A 21175-nucleotide genomic window follows, 5' to 3' on the forward strand; every position below is an offset into this window, starting at 1 on the left:
CTGTAGGAGAGCTGGAGGGCTGCGTACACTACAAAGTCGGTACGTTCCACTCCCCATTTACCATCAGGAATGACACTTCTCTTGTTACAAGGCTGTATGTAGCATGTCCAAGTCCAATATTGACGAGCGGTCAGAAATAAAAACGTGTTTTCTCTTGATTTCAGTGAAATATGAGAGGATCAAGTTCTTGGTTCTTGCCTTGAAGAACTCTGTGGAGGTCTATGCGTGGGCCCCCAAGCCGTACCACAAGTTCATGGCCTTCAAGGTACAGTAAACTGGCAAAGGCTGCAGTCGGACCACCATGGCATATGTTTACATTCACATTCCCACTACATATATGACCTTAAAGGTGCGTTCTGTAACGGTCTTCCTCCTGCAGTCGTTTGGTGACCTGGTGCACAAACCCCTGCTGGTTGACCTGACGGTGGAGGAGGGTCAGAGGTTAAAGGTAATCTACGGCTCCAGCAACGGCTTCCATGCCGTCGACGTGGACTCTGGGGCGGTGTACGACATCTACCTGCCCACACACGTAAGAGACCATGTATTATCCGTCTCGTTCCTCTGCTTCCTGTTATTCTTTGTTCCGCCAATCCATGGCCAAATCTCAAACCGAACATTTTCACCACTCGATATGCACGTTCACAAGTCAATCGAGCCAATCTCAAACGCTAATTGTCGAGTCATCCCTTCGGAAAGCCTCTTTATCAAATGGGCATCCTATTCCGACTCAACGCCCTTGGCAGCAACTTCTTCCCATGAATCTTAGCATGTTACCTAGCAACAACAGTCACTACTTCCTCGCCCTCAAACATTTTCAGAATAAGTCAAGATAAATCAAAAGGCAGGATTTTACATCTAGCTAAGGAGTTTAGTGTATTTCTGAAGTTTGATCATGTACACGAACTTGTTTATTATTAACTAGCTAGCTGAGCCTGAGCCAGTCACTTCATATGAAACGAAAGGGAAGCTAACCAACCAGCTAGTGCAACACTAAATGCAGTGCTCTTTCCATAAGCAAGTTAGCTAGCTACTGTAGTAAAATGTTATCACCATAAACACGTTTTAATGAAGCAGCAAACAGCATGCTCTGCCCAGAGTCAGTACATTTATCGAGTGCTGTTGTGTGTTTCGCTGACCCAACATAGCGATTGGTGCTTTGGAAATATGTTGAAGTGCTGACTGGCTACTGGGGACATGTCTACAACAAGCTGTCAAACTTTCGTAAATAAGTGACAAGCTACATGCTGTTTGTCAGTGCAGTGCCCAACATCCTTAGCTAGTGCTAACTGAAATTCCTTATGTTTGTCAGTGAAGCTAGCTAGCGGCAGGCTACAACAAGCTAAAACCAGCTGATGAAATCACTGGCGACCGATTTACTTGCTCATATTTTGTGCAGGAATATGGAGATGTTTTGTTTTTACATCTTTCTCACTGTATCGGAGTATGAGTCTGTCTGCCCAAGGAACCCGGTGTCTGTGTTTTATAGCAAATGAGTCGTGCTACAGGAACAGGTCGCAGAAGACGATGCCCGCAAATAGATGTAGAAAAGTTTCAGTTGGGACATGGCGTGTGTATCGTCTCAATGCTCATTTTGGCCAAAACACTGGCAGACTTGAGTGATCACTGTTGAACACAACAGCAAGTAGCCACTCGATATAGGACTTAAGAGCCAAGTTTTCGCTTTGAGATTCAGCCCATGTATCTGGGGGCATATTCATTAGATCACACCGTAGCAAAAAGATGAAAGCGAAAACTAGTGTTTCTTATTGGGCAAGTACAGATGGTCCCTACTTGTTTCAGTTGTTGTTTTTTTCTTCTTCAGCTAGGTTCCTAATGAATACGACCCACGACTAACCTTTTTGTTTCTCTGTTTGCTCTGTCTCTCTCCTCCCCCTCCCTCCCTACCCCCTTTAGATCCAGACCAATATCCAGTCCCATGCCATCATCATCCTGCCCAACACGGATGGTATTGAGCTGCTGGTGTGTTACGAGGATGAGGGTGTCTACGTTAACACCTACGGACGCATCACCAAAGACGTGGTGCTGCAGTGGGGCGAGATGCCCACCTCAGTGGGTACGTAACACTCGCACACTGGGACGAACAGTGCATTCGGAAAGTATTCAGACCCCTTCACTTTTTCCACATTTTGGTACCTCACAGCCTTATTCTAAAATTGATTGAATAGTTGTTTTCCCCCTTTTCAATCTACACACAATACCCCATAATGAAAAAGCGAAAAACCTGTTTTTAGACATTTTAACAGATTTATATAAAATACTAAACTGATATTACATTTACATAAGTATTCAGACCCTTTGCTCAGTACTTTGTTGAAGCACCTTTTACAGTTGAAGCAACTATTACAGCCTTGAGTCTTATTGGATATGACGCTACAAGCTTGGCACACCTTTATTTGGGGAGTTTCTCACATTCTTCTCTGCAGATCTTATCAAGCTCTGTCAGGTTGGATGAGGAGCGTCACTGCACAGCTATTTTCAGGTCTCTCCAGAGATGTTAGATTTGGTTCAAGTTGTGGCTCTGGCTGGGCCACTCGATGACATTCAGAGACCAAGCCATTTCTGTCTTGGCTGTGTACTTAGGGTTGTTGTCCTGTTGGAAGGTGAACCTTTGCCCCAGTCAGAGATCCTGAGCGCTCTGGAGCAGGTTTTCATCAAGGATCTCTCTGTACTATGCCCAGTTCATCTGTCCCTGAATCCTGACTAGTCTCCCAGTCCCTGCTGCTGAAAAACATCCCCACAGCATGATGCTGCCACCACCATGCTTCACTGTAGGTGTGGTGCCAGGTTTCCTCCAGACGTGATGCTTGGCATTAATCCATCCTATGCTAGCTTGCTACCGATGGCCCGGCTAGCTGTCTGAATCGCCATGACCCCAACCAACCTCTACTCACTGGACCCTTATGATCACTCGACTAAGCATGCCTCTCCTTAATGTCAATATGCCTTGTCCATTGCTGTTCTGGTTAGTGTTTATTGGCTTATTTCACTGTAGAGCCTCTAGCCGTGCTCACTATACATTATCCAACCTTTCAGTTCCACCACCCACACATGCGATGACATCACCTGGTTTTTCTAGAGACAATATCTCTCTCATCATCACTCAATACCTAGGTTTACCTCCACTGTATTCACATCCTACCATACCTTTGTCTTTACATTATACCTTGAAGCTATTTTATCGCCCCCAGAAACCTCCTTTTACTCTCTGTTCCAGACGTTCTAGACGACCAATTCTCATAGCTTTTAGCTGTACCCTTATCCTACTCCTCCTCTGGTGATGTAGAGGTGAATCCAGGCCCTGCAGTGCCTAGCTCCACTCCTATTCCCCAGGCGCTCTCTTTTGATGACTTCTGTAACCGTAATTGCCTTGGTTTCATGCATGTTAACATTAGAAGCCTCCTCCCTAAGTTTGTTTTATTCACTGCTTTAGCACACTCTGCCAACCCGGATGTTCTAGCCGTGTCTGAATCCTGGCTTAGAAAAATTCTGAAATTTTCATCCCTAACTACAAAATTTTCAGACAAGATAGAACGGCCAAAGAGGGCGGTGTTGCAATCTACTGCAAATATAGCCTGCAGAGTTCTGTCCTACTATCCAGGTCTGTATCCAAACAATTTGAACTTCTACTTTTAAAAATCCACCTCTCTAAAAACAAGTCTCTCACCGTTGCCGCCTGCTATAGACCACCCTCTGCCCCCAGCTGTGCTCTGGACACCATATGTGAACTCATTGCCCCCCCCATCTATCTTCAGAGCTCGTGTTGCTAGGCGACCTAAACTGGAACATGCTTAACACCCCAGCCATCCTACAATCTAAGCTTGATGCCCTCAATCTCACACAAATGATCAATTAACCTACCAGGTACCACCCCAAAGCTGTAAACACGGGCACCCTCATAGATATCATCCTAACCAACCTGCCCTCTAAATTCACCTCTGCTGTTTTCAACCAAGATCTCAGCGATCACTGCCTCATTGCCTGCATCCGTAATGGGTCAGTGGTCAAACGACCTCCACTCATCACTGTCAAACGCTCCCTGAAATACTTCAGCGAGCAGGCCTTTCTAATCGCCCTGGCCGGGGTATCCTGGAAGGATATTGATCTCATCCCGTCAGTAGAGGATGCCTGTTTTTTTTTTTAATGCCTTCCTCACCATCTTAAATAAGCATGCCCCATTCAAGAAATTTAGAACCAGGAACAGATATAGGCTTTGGTTCTCTCCAGACCTGACTGCCCTTAACCAACACAAAAACATCCAATGGCGTTCTGCATTAGCATCGAACAGCCCCCGTGATATGCAACTTTTCAGGGAAGCTAGAAACCAATATACACAGGCAGTTAGAAAAGCCAAGGCTAGCTTTTTCAAGCAGAAATTTGCTTCCTGCAACACAAACTCTAAAAAGTTCTGGGACACTGTAAAGTCCATGCAGAATAAGAACACCTCCTCCCAGCTACCCACTGCACTGAAGATAGGAAACACTGTCACCACCGATAAATCCACTATAATTGAGAATTTCAATAAGCATTTTTCTACGGCTGGCCATGCTTCCCACCTGGCTACCCCTACCCCGGTCAACAGCACTGCACCCCCCACAGCTACTCGCCCAAGCCTTCCCCGTTTCTCCTTCTCCCAAATCCAGTCAGCTGATGTTCTGAAAGAGCTGCAAAATCTGGACCCCTACAAATCAGCCGGGCTAGACAATCTGGACCCTTTCTTTCTAAAATGATCTGCTGAAATTGTTGCCACCCCTATTACTAGCCTGTTCAACCTCTCTTTTGTGTTGTCTGAGATTCCCAAAGATTGGAAAGCAGCTGCGGTCATCCCCCTCTTCAAAGGGGGGGGACACTCTTGACCCAAACTGCTACAGACTTATATCTATCCTACCCTGCCTTTCTAAGGTCTTTGAAAGCCAAGTCAACAAACAGATTACCGACCATTTCGAATCCCACCATACCTTCTCCGCTATGCAATCTGGTTTCAGAGCTGGTCATGGGTGTGCACCTCAGCCACGCTCAAGGTCCTAAACGATATCTTAACCGCCATCGATAAGAAACAATACTGTGCAGCCGTATTAATTGGATGCAGTCTATCACAGTGCCATCCGTTTTGTCACCAAAGCCCCATGTACTACCCACCACTGCGACCTGTACGCTCTCGTTGGCTGGCCCTCGCTTCATACTCGTCGCCAAACCCACTGGCTCCAGGTCATCCACAAGACCCTCCTAGGTAAAGTCCCCCCTTATCTCAGCTCGCTGGTCACCATAGCAGCACCCACCTGTAGCACGCGCTCCAGCAGGTATATCTCTGGTCACCCCCAAAACCAATTCTTCCTTTGGCCGCCTCTCCTTCCAGTTCTCTGCTGCCAATGACTGGAACGAACTACAAAAGTCTTGAAACTGGAAACACTTTATCTCCCTCACTAGCTTTAACACCAGCTGTCAGAGCAGCTCACAGATTACTGCACCTGTACATAGCCCATCTATAATTTAGCCAAAACAACTACCTCTTTCCCTACTGTATTTATTTATTTACTTATTTTGCTCCTTTGCACCCCATTATTTCTATCTCTACTTTGCACATTCTTCCCACAGCAAATCAAACCATTCCAGTGTTTTACTTCCTATATTGTATTTACTTCGCCACCATGTCCTTTTTTTTTGCCTTCACCTCCCTTATCTCACCTCACTGGCTCACATTGTATATAGACTTCTTTTTCTACTGTATATTGACTGTATGTTTGTTTTACTCCATGTGTAACTCTGTGTTGTAGTGTGTCGAACTGCTTGCTTTATCTTGGCCAGGTCGCAATTGTAAATGAGAACTTGTTCTAACTTGCCTACCTGGTTATAAAGGTTAAATAAATAAATTAAATTAAGGCCAAAGAGTTCAATCTTGCTTTCATAAGACCAGATAATCTTCTTTCTCACGGTCAGAGTCCTTTAGGTGCCTTTTGGCAAACTCCAAGCGGCCCTGTCGTGCATTTTACTGGGGAGTGGCTTCTGTCTGCCCACTCTACCATGAAGGCCTGATTTGGTGGAGCGCTGCAGAGATGGTTGTCCTTCTGGAAGGTTCTCTCATCTCAACAGAGGAACTCTTGTCAGTGACCATCGGGTTCTTGGTCACCTCCCTGAACAAGACCTTTCTCCCCGATTGCTTAGTTTGTCCGGGCGGCCAGCTCTAGGAAGAGTCTTGGTGGTTCAAAACTTCTTGCGTTTAAGAATGATGGAGTCCACTGTGTTCTTGGGGACCTTCAGTTCTGCAGACATTTTTGTACCCTCCCCGATCTGTGCCTCGACACAATCCTCTCTTGGCGCTCTACGGACAATTCCTTCAACCTCATGGCTTGGTTTTTTTTTCTTGACATGCACTGTCAACTGTAGGACCTTATAGACAGGTGTGTCACAGGTGGACTCTCATAGCAAAGCTTCTGAATAATTATGAAAAACCTGTTTTCGCTTTGTCATTATGGGGTATTGTGTGTAGATCAATTTTTAAATAAGGCTGTAACGTAACAATGTGGAAAAAGTGAGGGGGTCTGAATACTTTCGAATGCACTTTACACACACACATTAATACATGTTTTAACACACACACACTGTTCTTACTAACTTGATGTCCATCTCGTTGGTGTGTAGCCTACATTAGGTCCAACCAGATCATGGGCTGGGGGGAGAAGGCCATAGAGATCAGGTCTGTGGAGACAGGACACCTGGATGGGGTTTCATGCACAAGAGAGCCCAGAGACTCAAGTTCCTGTGTGAGAGGAATGAACAGGTGAGTTCTGCGCACAACACACACCACACACTTGCTTACTTGCTTAGAGATGTTGACAATGAAGCTACTCTCTCACACACTCTCTGTCTCTCTCCCCCTGTCTTTTGTCCTGCAGGTGTTCTTTGCGTCGGTGCGCTTCTGGAGGTTCCAGCCAGGTCTATTTCAGTGACCCTGGGCCGTACCTCCCTGCTTAGCTGGTAGTGTACACACACACCCAGCAGCATGAAGACCGCACCCCTCGTTTTATTACCACCATAATGGACTCATGACAATGATTATCTTGAACTTGACGTACAAACTGGAGTACCGAGCTTCACTGAGCTCTGAGGCGGCGCGATACCTAAATATCAACCTGTTTCTATAAGAAAAGACAATTGCACGATGAACGGACTGAAATCATGAGGGAAGGCCACAGGGTCCCTATAGGCTGATGGGAACTGTGTTTTGTTGTTTTGTCAGTTGATAGTGCTGTCATCATGCCATTGGCCATCCTGTCTGACAACAATCGTCATCAGCTTTTCTGGGTTCTGGCCCCCAAACCTACTAGAGCCTTCCCTTACTCCTGCAACCAGTGGGAGTAGGGATCTGACGCCCGACTTATTCAAAACACTGTAGATGTTCAATGCTCTCGTCAATTCGGAAGGAAGAGAGGCGGGGTGTGCGTGTGCACAGAGCGGGATGCAAAGAGGAAAATCGAAGATAGAAGACTGTTTTGCGGAGGGAAGGGAAATTATAGCGCAAGACAGGTGAAGGTATACTTATACGTTTGTTATTCGTGTTTAAGCTCCAGGTGCATGTTCAGCGCGTCAACAGCTCTGTTGTTGAGCGTTTCTTGAGATAGTTCCTCTGAACACAGCCGTTGCCACCTGTTCCCTTTCCACATGGGTCGTCGCTTGACAATTGAAAATGTAACTTTGTGTCTCTTTTTCACTCTCGGCTTCCTCTTGATAACAGGTTCAGAAAAGGTTTAAAGTGGAGAATTAACAGAGATGGCACTTTAACTTCAACTAGATGATCTGCCAAACCCTTAATAGGACCTGTAGGGCCTCTTCCCAGTCCCATATACTCCTGAGGGTCCTTTTTCCAGCCTCCTCAACTTTAATGTGCCCATTGCCCTCTTCTCGGTCGTGTTTGGGCAAACTGTGAATGGGTGATATGTACGTAGACTCTAGAGAACCGGTCTTGGTCACTGAGGAGACTTTGACGCCCCATTTGTAGCATGATGACGCCAGGTATATCAATGGCACAAGGTCGTCAAGAATTAAATGATTAATAGATTTGTAGATGAACGCTTTAAAAATCCACAAACATATCCAAACGTATCAGCAACCACAGTGTTCGATTTGTTTGTTTTTTCATTTTAACTGGGCCCCCCTCACTGAATTCCGGTTTACAGTTTGTGCTACTTGTAAACTGTTGTGGCACACAACTGCACTTAGTTTTTGCTCATAACCTCCTACAGGACTGTATCAAAATCTGACATTTTGAGTGAGATTGAATTATTAAATGTAAAAACTATTATGAAGCAGCATGGTCCCCATTTTGATACATTTGTGAAATCGTTGTAATTCGACGTTGGGGCCTTTAATACCAAACAGACTAACATAGTCGGGTAGGCTTCACCCCCTCAGCTTGTCTGCATTATTTTAGTATCTTGACTCTGAGGGCAGAAGGGAACATTTTGTTTTGTACAGTCCGTCCCAGTCCAGGCAGTAGTATGCTATGGATTAAAGCAACACGACAACAACCTGGAAGCTTTTCCAAACCCCAGCAGCTCCTGGTTTTATTTTTGTTTTCCTCTCGCCTCTTGATCCAACTAGTGAAAAATGGGACTGCACTTGTTTGTCCTAATTTTTCCTGGTTAGCCTGGTTGCCAGTCTGAAGCAGCAGCAAGGAGCTCCACTGTCCTTGTCTTCTGAAATAGACTGGCACCACGGTTAGATTCTTTGTATGTGTGTATGGACAAAACATTTTTTTTTAAAGAATGGAAATCATAATGTCTCTAGGGTTACATGTCCCTCCAAAGCTTGGCCCTCTTACAGTGGACTGTCACATCCTAAAGAGGCCTGTAAGAATATAGAAATGAGAAGCTTTTTCCTCTGCAAATCTGTGAAACGCGATGCATGCCAAGATGGCATAAGTCACACATTTTAACAGTGTTACAAACCACTACAGAAAGTATCGATAACATTTTAAACTCCTAGATTTAGTTTGTTTCTGTCATTTTTATTACCCTTATAATTATGCGACTGCAGTGGTTTTTAAAAATGAATGCACACATTATGTTGAAGATGTTTACAGAGGCAATGTTTTGTTAAACCAATGTGCATCAATATAAATATTTATGTTTTGTTTTAGGGCAATTCTCCCTTTTTTAGCTTTTGTATCATTTGGAGGTTCATGTACAGGAATAACCCTCAACCTCTGTTCATTCACATTTCAAAAATGACAAAATTCTGAGTTTAAATCACTGATTGTCCTGGATAACACAGCAGTGTGCCCTTGGCTGTGGCAACGTTGTGACAAGGTTCTCTGCCGCCCAGGTGACATGTTCTCCTCAAGTGTTTCTACCATGCTACTCTAATTTATGCCCTCTGTGTATTGTGGGAATTATTGTATTTTCCTCAAGGTCTTTTTTCCATTGAATAAAATCCTAAGTAATTTACTAAATTGTGTGTGGTAGTTTTGTAACCCTTTAACATAAAGCATTCAGTCTTCTCTCTTGTGTGAAATAAATGTGGGGCTGTAAACAAATTGAATGTCATTTTTAATCTGAGCCTAAAACATTATGGAGATATCATATTTGGAACACTTAAAATACAATAACATTTATACAAACCATGTAAAAGAACCCCAAGTAAATGTTGCATGACATTCCCGAAATGTAACCCATTTAATTAAAGACTCCTTGTACTTCTGTAAGTTCACCACAAGATGACCCTGTAACGTTATCACGCACTGCTCCTAGCTCTAGCCTGTCTGCTCTAGCTCCCTCCCAGACAACTCGAGCCGGATGTTTATGTCAAGCATCAGCATGTGAACAGCATCATGACAAAGGTTCGTTTCATGATAAGAAATGTTCAAGTTTGGGCCACACGTACAAGTGCCATACATTTGACTAGCCGTTTGTATGTAGCTAGCTTGGACGATGTTACTGGTGGTTCTGACAGTATCGAGATTTTGGAATGAATTGCACGTCGAACTTCAAAAGGAAGCAACAATACTGCAGGCAGTCTGTAATCCTGTCAACGCTAGCTAACGTTAACTAACGTCAGTTAGGTAACCTACAAACGGTATCATTTTGCAACTGTCAACTATTATTCAATTTAGCCAGCCAACTTTGTGTCGAATACCACGCCCAGTAGCTGTTGTCACTAGACTAGAGCATGTAAGGACCACCAAATAAGTGCTGCTAACTTGGCTACCTACCACTGGTGAGTGAATTTCTAATGCATTTTAAGTAAGACATTTAGCGATCTAGATCACAACAGGCTCCGTGTGTGTTACCCAGGCCAGCCTGCACGTGTCCCACTGTCTCCTCTAGTCCATTCAGCTGTAAGAGAGAGGGGCACCTGTACCCCAGACATGAGCATGGAGGCCTCATGAAAGATTTGATGTTTTTTAACAGAAGCCACCATTCACAATTGGGTGGGTTGACTGACTGGGTTGTTGTCTGGCCTGGGCAATGAGTTGGCTTGGCCCAACAGCTGGCCCTGTCCCATGAGGGTATCTCCCTTTCTCATGCCTGCCTCCAGGTCCTCACCCTGGCCCCATGGACCACAACACTCCTGCTGCTGCTCCTCACCGACCTGGCCCCCTCTGCCAAGGCTGGAGGCAGCCTGTCAATAGCAGCCATTACTGGTCAGTGGTCAAAAGTAATTAAAATGATTAAACCATTTTTTTTTATTAGGGCAAAAATAATCTTATAAACATTTCCTGAACCTTCCTCCTGTTTTGTGCCTACTGAACATGACCGTGTATGTTGACTGAGATGGCTGGAGGTCAGTGGTGATGTGGCCCTTGTAACTGAAAGGTCAGTGGGCTCAAATAAAAGGTCAGAGAGCACAGTGGCCATAGATGCTATTAAATTACTATTCTAATTCCTAATTCTATGACGGTGGCCATACGGCCCTCTTCTGCTCCCTTTGACAGCGGTAGCGCAGGGTCTTCTAGTAAAAATGTCCCAGACTCTCTACTTCACTACTTGTCTTTTTAACCCTAATTTGTGTAGGTCAGGCCTATTGCCCTAGGCCTATTCCTGATTTGAAAAAACATTTGAAACCAAATCTTCATCTAACCTTTGAAACTGTTTGCAGTGCTGTGTTGAAGACCTGTTGCCATTTTGAGGAATGCCAGCTATTTGTGGCTGAGAATGCAAATCGGGGTATAGGGTGGACTTCCAGCAGTTGTTGCTGCAAAGACACCTGTTTACTTTAAGCAGAGGGGGCAGATGGTCTCTAAGCCACTGTAACAGAGCGAGGCTGGCAGCTTACGGTCAATGGGCTACTGCAGCGTTCCCCAACTAGTGGCCCGTGGGCCAAATTTTGTTTTCTCTAGCCTAAATACATGCAGTGTTTATCCCAACTTAAAGTTCAGGAACTAAACTAATTCTTTGTGCTTCTAAGTCATTTCCCTTAGTGTGCCCCCCGCAACAATAAAAAGGTCCCCCTTTTCATCCTCATTCCAGCCCACCCTACATGCCCATCCTGTCCCCTTTCACCCCACTGCGACTCCCCCCTCCCCTCTTGCATTCTCTGTAAGGACATGCAGTGCTTTTAACATGATTTACCCCAGTAGAAGTGTGTAACCCTAACCCTGACCCTCACCCCAACCAAGCCAAAAACAAAGGAGTTAGAGTGGCTGCAGTACCCCAACTAGCCAGGTGTTCCTCACCCCAGGCCTGTGTTCTAGTAGCACTGGCCTCATGTTGCAGCTGCCTGCATGGTTCCCTTTGTCTGCTTCTATTATTGACCATACACCCCCTCGTTGATTCATTGGTCACACAGGGGAAGACCCTTTCAGAGTGACAGGGGCTGTGTGTGTGTGTCTCCTGTCTGTCTACGCATGCCTATAGGAGACTGGGTTCATATGCGTCTGCCCGCCTGTGTTTGTGTGTCTCATTGTGAGGTCACTGCACTCCCATTGGTGGAGCCAGGCAGCCAGTGTCTATCCGAGGAATGGTCGACATTGTAGCTCCATCTGTTGAGCTACTCATTGTTCAACCTGCCTGGCTGGCTTGGAAAAAACTGTGCCTTATGATAAACACACTATCCTTGGATTTTGGGTTTGAAGAGTAGGAAGCGTATGGAATGTGAAATACAATTTTTTTTGCTCACATCTTGAGCAGGGATCTATGAACTTCTAAAAGCTTTCTCTAATGCTCGAATGAACCAAGTTATTTCCTTAAGGGCATTTTACTTAGGTTTGCTTTGTTTGGCCGTTGGATGTTCTGCTGAGGTCAGGGTAAGTGGAGATATTAGGCCTAACTATTTAACCTATCTTTCCATCAAACCATGTAGTCTGTTTCAGTGCAGAATGACAATAGGCTTATGTCAAATGTCTTCTGACAGAATTATAAGAGTTTTACGAAAACAAGTTGCCATGAGCGTTTGTAATGACATCAAATATGTTAGTATTTAGCTGTACCCAATTAGGCCTTTGTGTTATTTTTCCTTGGAATGTGTAGTGATTTATGTTTGACCAAGGGCATGTCTCTTCACCAGTGGAGTGGTCACCTTTGATCACGTTGTCTAATAATCTCTCCAAAAGTGAATGAGAATCAAACTAAGCTTCATGTCTGTGGTTTAGGCCTCGTTCTAAATTCTAAGACGCTATTGGAGAGTTTGATAGTAGTTTGATTTTAAAATGTAGGTAAATTATTTGTTTTTTGCTCTGCTTCAAAATACTTTTGGACGAGCAGGACTGTAAAAGCTGTCCCACTGAGATGAAGGCAGTAGAAACGTTCTCACTGGCTGGGGGGTGGAGTTTGAGTGATGTGTTGCTGATGAGATGGGGAGGGGACAATGTTGCGATTTTTTTTTTAGGATGAAGAAGAGAAGGTTCTCCCTTTTAGTGTCACGTGACTTTGTCTGGCAGGGCGGATGCAGCGTGCTACGCGGAGCGGGAGGGAGGGAGGGAGGGAGGGAGGGAGGGAGGGAGGGAGGGAGGGAGAGGACCAGAAGTTACTCTCTTTCCCCTGCGGTTCCAGAAGACATCTGTTGCCCTGGCTAATGGCAGCAAAGCCTTCAGCCCTCTCCATCCCTCCCAGACAGTGCTGAACTGAGCTAACCCTTCCTTTTCTTTGGAAAGAACCAAGGAGGGAACACCCAGACCCCATCCCACACACCGCTGTCTTCCCAGTCCAAAGCCCTGTGTTACATATTCATTAGCCTACCGCTTCAGTGCTTCAATCAATGAATGCACCGCCAATACTAGGAGGGACTCTGGGCTGATGTTTGAAAGATGCTATCGAATGAAACGGCAGTTGAGCCTGGCGGCTGCCCAACAAGGCATGACATCATAGTCCACACAGCTTGATAGTTATGCGACCACTGATAATGAGCTACGTGATTCCAAGGAAAAGGTTGTAGGCTACATGACATAAGATTTCTGTAACAGCGTTTTGGTTTCTAGCCGACATTGGATAATCTGCATGTCTGAAGCAGCTTCTGCGAGCCTCTGGGATGATGATGATGATGATGATGAGAGAGACACTGAAACCCTCTCTCCCTGCTCTCTTTGTGGCCGAAGTCTTTTTCAAATCTCTGCCGTCTGTCTCTCTCAACAGGTAGCTAGGTCATCCGGAGTGCCTGCGAGAACACACGTTGAAAGATGCTGAGCGAAGGCCTCAGAGCAGGGCGGACACCCTCCACTGCATGTTCTGCATCCCATCAGGAGGACTGTTGCTTCGAGAGGCTCGTCACCTAGACAACACAACCCAGTCCCCTTCTGTGTGTGCGGCTGTGGACAGGCGGCGGGCGCTCAGAGCACCAACCCGACAATGGCTGCAGCGGAGGTGACCCAGAGTGCAACTGGCAGTTGTATTGTTGGGGAACGTCAGTCAGACACACTTAAGCGGCCCCTCTTCCCCGGGTCTTCCTTTTGTGCACAAAATAGTAAATTATTCCAGCTCTGGGTCTGTCTTGGAATATTTTTCAGGGGACATTCTTTCAACCGCTGCAGCCTAGCAACCCTGGGCCATGTTGCTAAGCAGCCCTCTTTCATATAATGCGCACACTCCCATCCTCCCACCCCACCATGACATCTTTAAAGGGATGTTACATTTTAGCAGACATGAAAACATTTAGATGAGGTTTTAGGCCTAACCTTTAAAAGGCTAGAGGCTGCAGACTCAACAGATGTATCTGCTAACGTGATGATGCCCTGTAACCACATTGTTGCACAGATATGACTAAATGATGATGCCGTGGGCTATACACTGACTGTTATTTCTTGTGATATTATAATATGCAGTTGTTTATAGTGCCCATCCGGGTTGGGGTCTTCAAATCCATTTCACAATACAAGAGATCTATTGAAACCCCTGTTTGAAAATTGCAGTTTATTTTAAGTGAGGATTTTTCCATTGAATTTGTATTTCAATGCTGAAATTACTTCTGAAATGACTGGATTGAAAAGGAAATTACCCCAAGTACCATGGTGCCCTATCTTCGAGGAACAGACTTAATGTTTCCTCATTGCAACTTGCAAGTCATCAAATTCTGCCACCCTATTGGTTACCATTGAGGCCTGAGTGTTTCTATTGTATTACTTCCTGGTCCTTTACTGTTCAAACGAGTGACTCTTCCTCAGGGGAGGAACCATATGCTCCTGAAGCACGGGGGGAGTCGGGCCTTAGCCCAACACATAATGGCCATTTGTGTTTAAACAGAGCAGCCTCTGTTCCCCCTGAGATTGATGTGTTGTGACGTGGGCTGGGTGGGAGGTGGCACGCTGTGGCTGGCCCCTCTAAAAGTGCGGGAACCTCTTAATTAGGACAGGGCACCCCCAGGAACGCACCCCTCTTTGTCTCAGCCAATCTGTGCCCTGCTGGGGAGCTCGGCTCAGGTCAGCTAGTCACATCCAACACAACCAAATTAGGTTCAGTGTTTGAGTAGCCTAGACATGGCCTTATTTACTATGAAAACATGCAATACTTCCCATATGTTTCCTAAGACAGCAGTCTGTCGCAGAGCATATGTCAAGTTCTGTATTTATTGCAGTAAAATTTGTCCCAAAAGTGTAAAATATTGGTTTATGGAGGATCATTAGTTTAGTATATTCAATTATTCTGTCTCTCTCTCTCTCTGCTCTCTCAGGTGAAGCTCACAGATCCGTCTACCTGTCCTCACTAAAGCCAAGAAATGAATCTCCCAGGTGTCGATAGTCAAGCCTGTTGAAGTTTCTCAACAGTTTACTGACACCAGAGGTGTGTATGAGATGTATGTCTCGTGAGATTCAAACTTTAACGAGACATTTTATGAGCATGGATTCCCTCCTATTGTTTTTGAACTGAAGTCAAGCCTTGTCTGATGGAACTCAACTGGTCTTTTGGCTTTACTCACTGAAATACTCTTCCAATCGTTTTGAACCATCCATTTAACTGGCTCTCTCTCTCTCTCTCTCTCTCTCTCTCTCTCTCTTTCTCCCTCTCTCTCTCTCTCCTCTCACTCTCACTCTCACTCTCACTCTCACTCTCACTCCACTCACACTCACACTCACACTCACACACTCACACACACTCACACTCACACTCACACTCACACTCACACTCACACTCACACTCACACTCACATACTCACACACACTCACTCACTCACTCACTCACTCACTCACTCACTCACTCACTCACTCACTCACTCACTCACTCACTCACTCACTCACTCACTCACTCACATATGGTAAGACGGGGGTAGAAGTGGTGGGAGTGGTCCTCCGGGTCAGACCTCAGCCCAGAGCTGGATGTTTGTGACAGATTCGTGGGCCTGAAGGACCATCCGGAGAAGGATGGAGCAGGCCGCATCCTTGACCTGGGGCTGGATTTCGAGTACCTCCACATCGAAGGCTCCTTCATCAGGCAGGCTGGCGCCGATACAGGGCCCAGTATGGAGCAGGGCGAGGAGGAGGAAGAGACCTGCGAGGGCAGCGGCAATTGCAGCTTGCCCACGCCTGGGTGAGAGGAGAGCGCTGGCTTCGACAGTGACCCAGAGCCAGCCCGAAACAGCACCGGTTCTAACCCGGCTGGAGGAATGTCCGTATCTGAGCTAGATGGAGTGCCTGTTCCCAACACCACCAACCTCTGTGCAGGACTCCCTGTGTGGACCTGGGGTCCGTGGGGCCTCCTGACCCTCCGTCGGGGGAGCCTTCACCCGGGGAAGCTCTGAGGGAGTACCAGTCCAAGCTGGAGTTTGCCCTGAAGCTGGGCTACGCAGAGGAGCTGGTGCGGCTGGTGCTGGCCAAGCTGGGGCCGTACACGCTCATCAACAACATACTGGGAGAGCTGGTCAAACTGGGCCGTAAGGCCGAGACAAACCAACAGCTGACTGGGTCCACGGCTTCACAGCCCGCCCCCTCGTCCTCCTGCTCCTCCTCTTCTATCTGTGGGTATATGGAGGCAGTGGAGGCGCAGCAGGAGAGGTCAGACTCTCCCTATCAGACAGACCTCCTCCTGGGGGACTAGGACAACCTCGTCCTGGACGGTAGCAACGTGGCAAAGAGGTAGGGTCTATGAACCATAGACGGTCATCTTGATTACAGAAAACACACAATGCCTATTTCCTCCATTGTAGCCATTGCTTGGTCTATGTAAAGGTAGTTGTGTAACTGTTGTCAAAGTCACCTACATATTGTTGATATGATGCTAGAGCCTGTAAGGTAGTTAACGTCTGTCTCGATCTCTTGTCGCCACGGCAATAAGGAGGTGTTCTCCTGCTACGGCATCCAGCTGGATATTGATTGGTTACTGTAGCGAGGTCACCGTGACATCACTGTGTTTGTGCTGTCCTGGAAGAAAAAGCAGTCCCGCCCTGATGCCCTCATCACAGGTAAACACACACACACACACACACACACACACACACACACACACCTGAGAGTTCACCTACGTATGTCAGATGGACCTCAGTGCTCACTGGATTACACGGTTCTCCAATTTTCTCTCTGTGTCGGTCTCTGTGTCGGTCTCTGTGTCGGTCTCTGTGTCGGTCTCTGTGTCGGTCTCTGTTTCTCTGTGTCGGTCTCTGTGTCTCTGTTTCTCTGTGTCTGTCTCTGTGTCTCTGTGTCTAGACCAGGATATCTTACGTCGTCTGGAGAAGGACAAGATCTTGGTGTTCACTCCATCTCGTCGGGTCGGCGGGTGGTCTGCTATGACGACCGTTTCATCGCCAAGATGGCCTACGAGTCCGACGGCATCGTCTCCAACGACAACTACCGCGACCTGGCCAGTGAGAAGCCAGAGTGGAAGAAGTTAATTGACGAGCGGCTGCTCATGTACTCGTTTGTCAACGACAAGTAAGGAAGGAGTGATACGGCTCCGGCTTAGCGTCCATCTTCTTTAGCCTAGAAGTGGTATGATGTTCATTATGCTAATGCTTGGCTGTATAGGATTAAGTATGTTAATATGTTAATAATCTCTCTCCCTCTCCTTCCTCCCTCCCTCTCCCCTCCCTCCCCTCCCAGGTTCATGCCTCTTGATGACCCTCTAGGTCGTCATGGTCCTAGTCTGGAGAACTTCCTGAGGAAACGTCCCATCATGCCAGAGCACAAGAAGCAGCCCTGTCCTTACGGTGGGCCCCGCCATTATTATTTAGTACGTTTATCACTTCACCTCGACCATGTCCATGACTTCTCCCAGTGTTATAATGTGAATGAATCATTTCTTCATCAGCTGGATGACTTCCAGCTACTGGTGCTGAAGATGCATTGGATTGCTACTTTCTAAGTGAACCACTGCCACATCATCACTAGCCTGTGTGCTAACCAGTACCCTGTCCTTTCTCCCCCTTTCTTTAGGCAAGAAGTGCACTTACGGCCACAAGTGTAAGTACTACCACCCGGAGAGGAGTTCCCAGCGCCAAGACCTCTGCCACCTCTACTAGCGCCAAGGGCCAGGCTGGCGAGGCCGGGCTGGTGAAGAGCCACAGCGTGCTCAACAATGTAGTGATGGGCACCAAGAGAGGTTCTGCCCCCAAAAGGCAGTGTGAACCCAGCATCTGGGCGCTGTCCTACGGCGAGGCAGAGGGCAAGCTGAGACACGCTGAGAAATGCAACAGCCTCAGTAGTAGTAGTGGGAGTAGTTGTTGTAGTGGGAGTGTTACTCTGTCCCCTGCCCCTGGAGGACCCCCCTCTGCCCTCAGCGACCCCCAGGAACAGCCACCGAGCCTGGGCAGGGACACACCCTACATGACCCTGCCGTACCCCCACCCTGACCCCTACTCCTCCAGCTGTGACCCTCCAGATCTGAGCTACTACTCAGTGACGCCGGTCCACTCTGGCCTGGCAGCACGGAGGAGTCCGGAGTGCCGCTTCCCGCTGGACACCGACCTGCGTCTGCTGGGCACGTCAGACTGTGGCAATAGCGGCTGTGACTTGTACGGAGAGAGAGCCTACTGTCTGTGCTGCCCAGGCCCTCTGCTGGACAAATACGTCCACCATCAGCAGCATCAGCACCATCAACACAACCGCCTGTACTCTCAACACTCTGCCCCCCTGCTCGAGCCACACAACCACCACACACACACCCACCTCTGCCCTCTATGGCTGTCACCAGAACCTGGCACGGGGCCACAGCTTCCCCCACGACGAGCCCCCTGAAGCACCTTCTGTACCCCCTCCCCTCCAGCACCAGGCCGTAGGCGCCCGCTCCAGCTGCCCTGGAGACTACCCCTCTGTGTCCCAGTCCGGCCCCTACCCTCCTGGCTCCCCTCTGGGCCGCTGCCTGACCAACACGTGGCTGGAGACGCTGTCAGACTCCCGGCCTTACGAACGCACCGCGCTGCCTCCCAGGATAGCCTTCTCCTGGGATCCCTACTGCAGCCAACCCCCTCAGTCCCGCTGTGAGACCTACCAGTCTACCAAAGACCCACGATGTAGGCTGGGGACACACATCTCCATGCGGACAGACCACACACTCCTACCACCCCCCTCACCCACCCTACTCCTCTCAGACCCCTCACCCATCCCATGCCCTTCAGCCATCCTGCCCGTCCATGCCCCCCCACCACATGCACCAGGAGCCCCCCGCCCTGAGCCGGTACGGGGAAAGGTCTACCTCATCCTGTGTAACATCTTCCCCTCCGAGCTGGTGGGCCGGGTTATGGGGAGGAACCCCGATGTGACAGACGCCCAGCAGCTAGCTGCCGCCATCCTAGCTGAGAAGTCCCAGTCCGGCTACTGAGTTCAGCTAGCCTACTGCTCTATCTCCCTATTCATAACAACAGTTAGTTGTAGTTTTGACAATATAAGGGTTTGAATTTGTTTGACTGTACATTTGTTTGTGGATAACTTGGTGTTAATCATGTGCAGGTGATGATGTGCATTGATTCACAAATCACTTTTCCTCTGCTGTTTATCAAATCTGGGAAAAAAATTAAATTACTTTGGAAATCTAATCTGAGGGATCTGATTATGCCTAATCTTACTTCTATGCTATATTTTTTTACTCCATTTGTAAATATTCACCCCCAAATTGATGACCATTTATCAACAGAATATTGGTTGTTGGGGATATGCTATATCTGTATGTTTTCTGTTTTTCAGTGCTGTGTGTTGTTGTGATTAGGTGGCTGAGTAAGTCTTCTCAGTTGAGAGAATGTCTGTAAGTACCTTGCAGTAGTTGTAGAGACGGGCACGTTCGTCGACCTTGTCTATCTTAGTTTTATTAAGGGACGTCTCTGGCCCCTCGTTTTGGCTCCAAGCCTGCTGCAGACACAGTAGACTCGAGCTCAAATCCCAAGTCAATTCCCTTTGGCTGTTTTCCCTGAAGACCTATCCAAAGGGCTCAGAGCACTTGGCTTGATGTTGACAATCTGTTACAGTTACCGGCACAATTCCTGGTAGACAGAGAAAGCCTTTCTTTGTATCGTTAATTTAGGATTATATACCTGTACGTGTTTAAACAATTCATGAAAAGCTGTTTATATATAGCTGGTGCATTTTGAATAATAATACTGTACGAGATATTCCGGGCAACATATGATTATTTTTAGAAATGTTTAGGAATATTAATCAAATTAGATACATGAAAAAGGTGAGTTGGCTACCTCTTTCGTGAGTTATTCTGACTTTTTTGGGATGGAGAATAGCCTAGGCTGGGTTGAACCCAAGTGGCCAGCTAGGTGAAATTAAATGGGTAAACTGCTGCCTGAAATCTGCAGTGGGTTGGTTGGTTGGCTAAAGGTCAATCAGATTTGTGAACATGGTCCCTAGCTGTGTGTTGCCGCTTTCCATGTCTGTTGTCTGTAACTTGTGAGGTGTGGAAACACTTTGTTGCTTTTATGAATTTTGTCTTGCTGCTTTTTGTTCTATGTTGCTCTGTCTGTATGCTACGTCTTGCTTGTCCTATGTTGCTATGTCTTGTTCTATGTTGCTATTGTCTATATTGTAATTGTTTTTAATAACCTGCCCAGGGACTGCGGTTGAAAATTAGCCGGCTGGCTAAAACCGGCACTTTTACTGAAACGTTGATTAATGTGCACTGTCCCTGTAAAAATAAACTCAAACTCAACTCAAAAAAAATCTAACTTTTTATTTTGTAACGAAGAACCTTCTCTCTGGCAGTGTGTCAGCGAGGGCCCAGACGTGGGCAGAAAGTAATGCCGTTACACGGCATTGTGACACGTGAAACACTTTATTTTAATAGTCTGTAATAAGCCATTTAGAAAGTGTGTTCATTTATTAATCATTACTCCCACATTTATAACCCATTTACTAAACAGTTGTCTTTTTGCAGCCCCTAATCTAAAGTGAGCGCTATTTATACATATTGAGTGACCAGTGTATTTTCTACCAAAAAGATGGGCTTGACATTGGTAGACATTTCAGCAGTACCTGGTAAAAGATTAAACTGACAACACAGTATATTTAAACACTTTGATTAATAAATGGTCTGTACTGTTTGTAAATGCCTTATAAATGGTTTATAATTAACTTAGTTTATTATGGACCCTTAAAATAAAGTGTTGTCTCTTCAATTTTATTGTATCAGATTTTGAGTTTGATTTATCAGTTCTGTTGTATTAGCTTGACAATGCCATGCCTATCAAATATACTTTTGGTTTGTATTCTTCATTAATAATTGGTTGTCCTTGTTTTGTTGGAAATGCAGTCTTGCAGTCAGATGTGATGAGTTGTCCTACACTATGACGCAAATAGTCAGTCATT

The 21175-nt window shown here is 46.5% G+C and overlaps 1 protein-coding gene and 1 pseudogene across 1 annotated transcript; both read left to right on the plus strand.

The window, feature by feature from the left end:
• Positions 1-6: 6 nt before the first annotated feature.
• LOC112075359 (mitogen-activated protein kinase kinase kinase kinase 4-like) lies at positions 7-7337 on the plus strand. The gene is made up of 6 exons (XM_024142372.2): positions 7-39; positions 165-265; positions 380-529; positions 1915-2074; positions 6658-6796; positions 6912-7337. Exons 2-6 carry the CDS (start codon positions 254-256, stop codon positions 6988-6990), a joined length of 540 nt encoding a protein of 179 aa, XP_023998140.2. The 5' UTR covers positions 7-39; positions 165-253; the 3' UTR covers positions 6991-7337.
• Positions 7338-15693: 8356 nt separating this feature from the next.
• LOC112075360 (probable ribonuclease ZC3H12C) lies at positions 15694-20180 on the plus strand (annotated as a pseudogene).
• Positions 20181-21175: the final 995 nt, after the last annotated feature.

Source organism: Salvelinus sp. IW2-2015, unplaced genomic scaffold (assembly GCF_002910315.2).
Source record: "Salvelinus sp. IW2-2015 unplaced genomic scaffold, ASM291031v2 Un_scaffold3104, whole genome shotgun sequence".
In the NCBI taxonomy this organism is placed as follows: Eukaryota; Metazoa; Chordata; class Actinopteri; order Salmoniformes; family Salmonidae; genus Salvelinus; species Salvelinus sp. IW2-2015.

Excerpts from the sequence above, each read along its gene's own strand:
- LOC112075359 (XM_024142372.2), top strand. Across the intron at positions 530-1,914 it reads ACATCTACCTGCCCACACAC|ATCCAGACCAATATCCAGTC; the intron begins GTAAGAGACCAT and ends TACCCCCTTTAG. Across the intron at positions 6,797-6,911 it reads TGTGTGAGAGGAATGAACAG|GTGTTCTTTGCGTCGGTGCG; the intron begins GTGAGTTCTGCG and ends TTTGTCCTGCAG.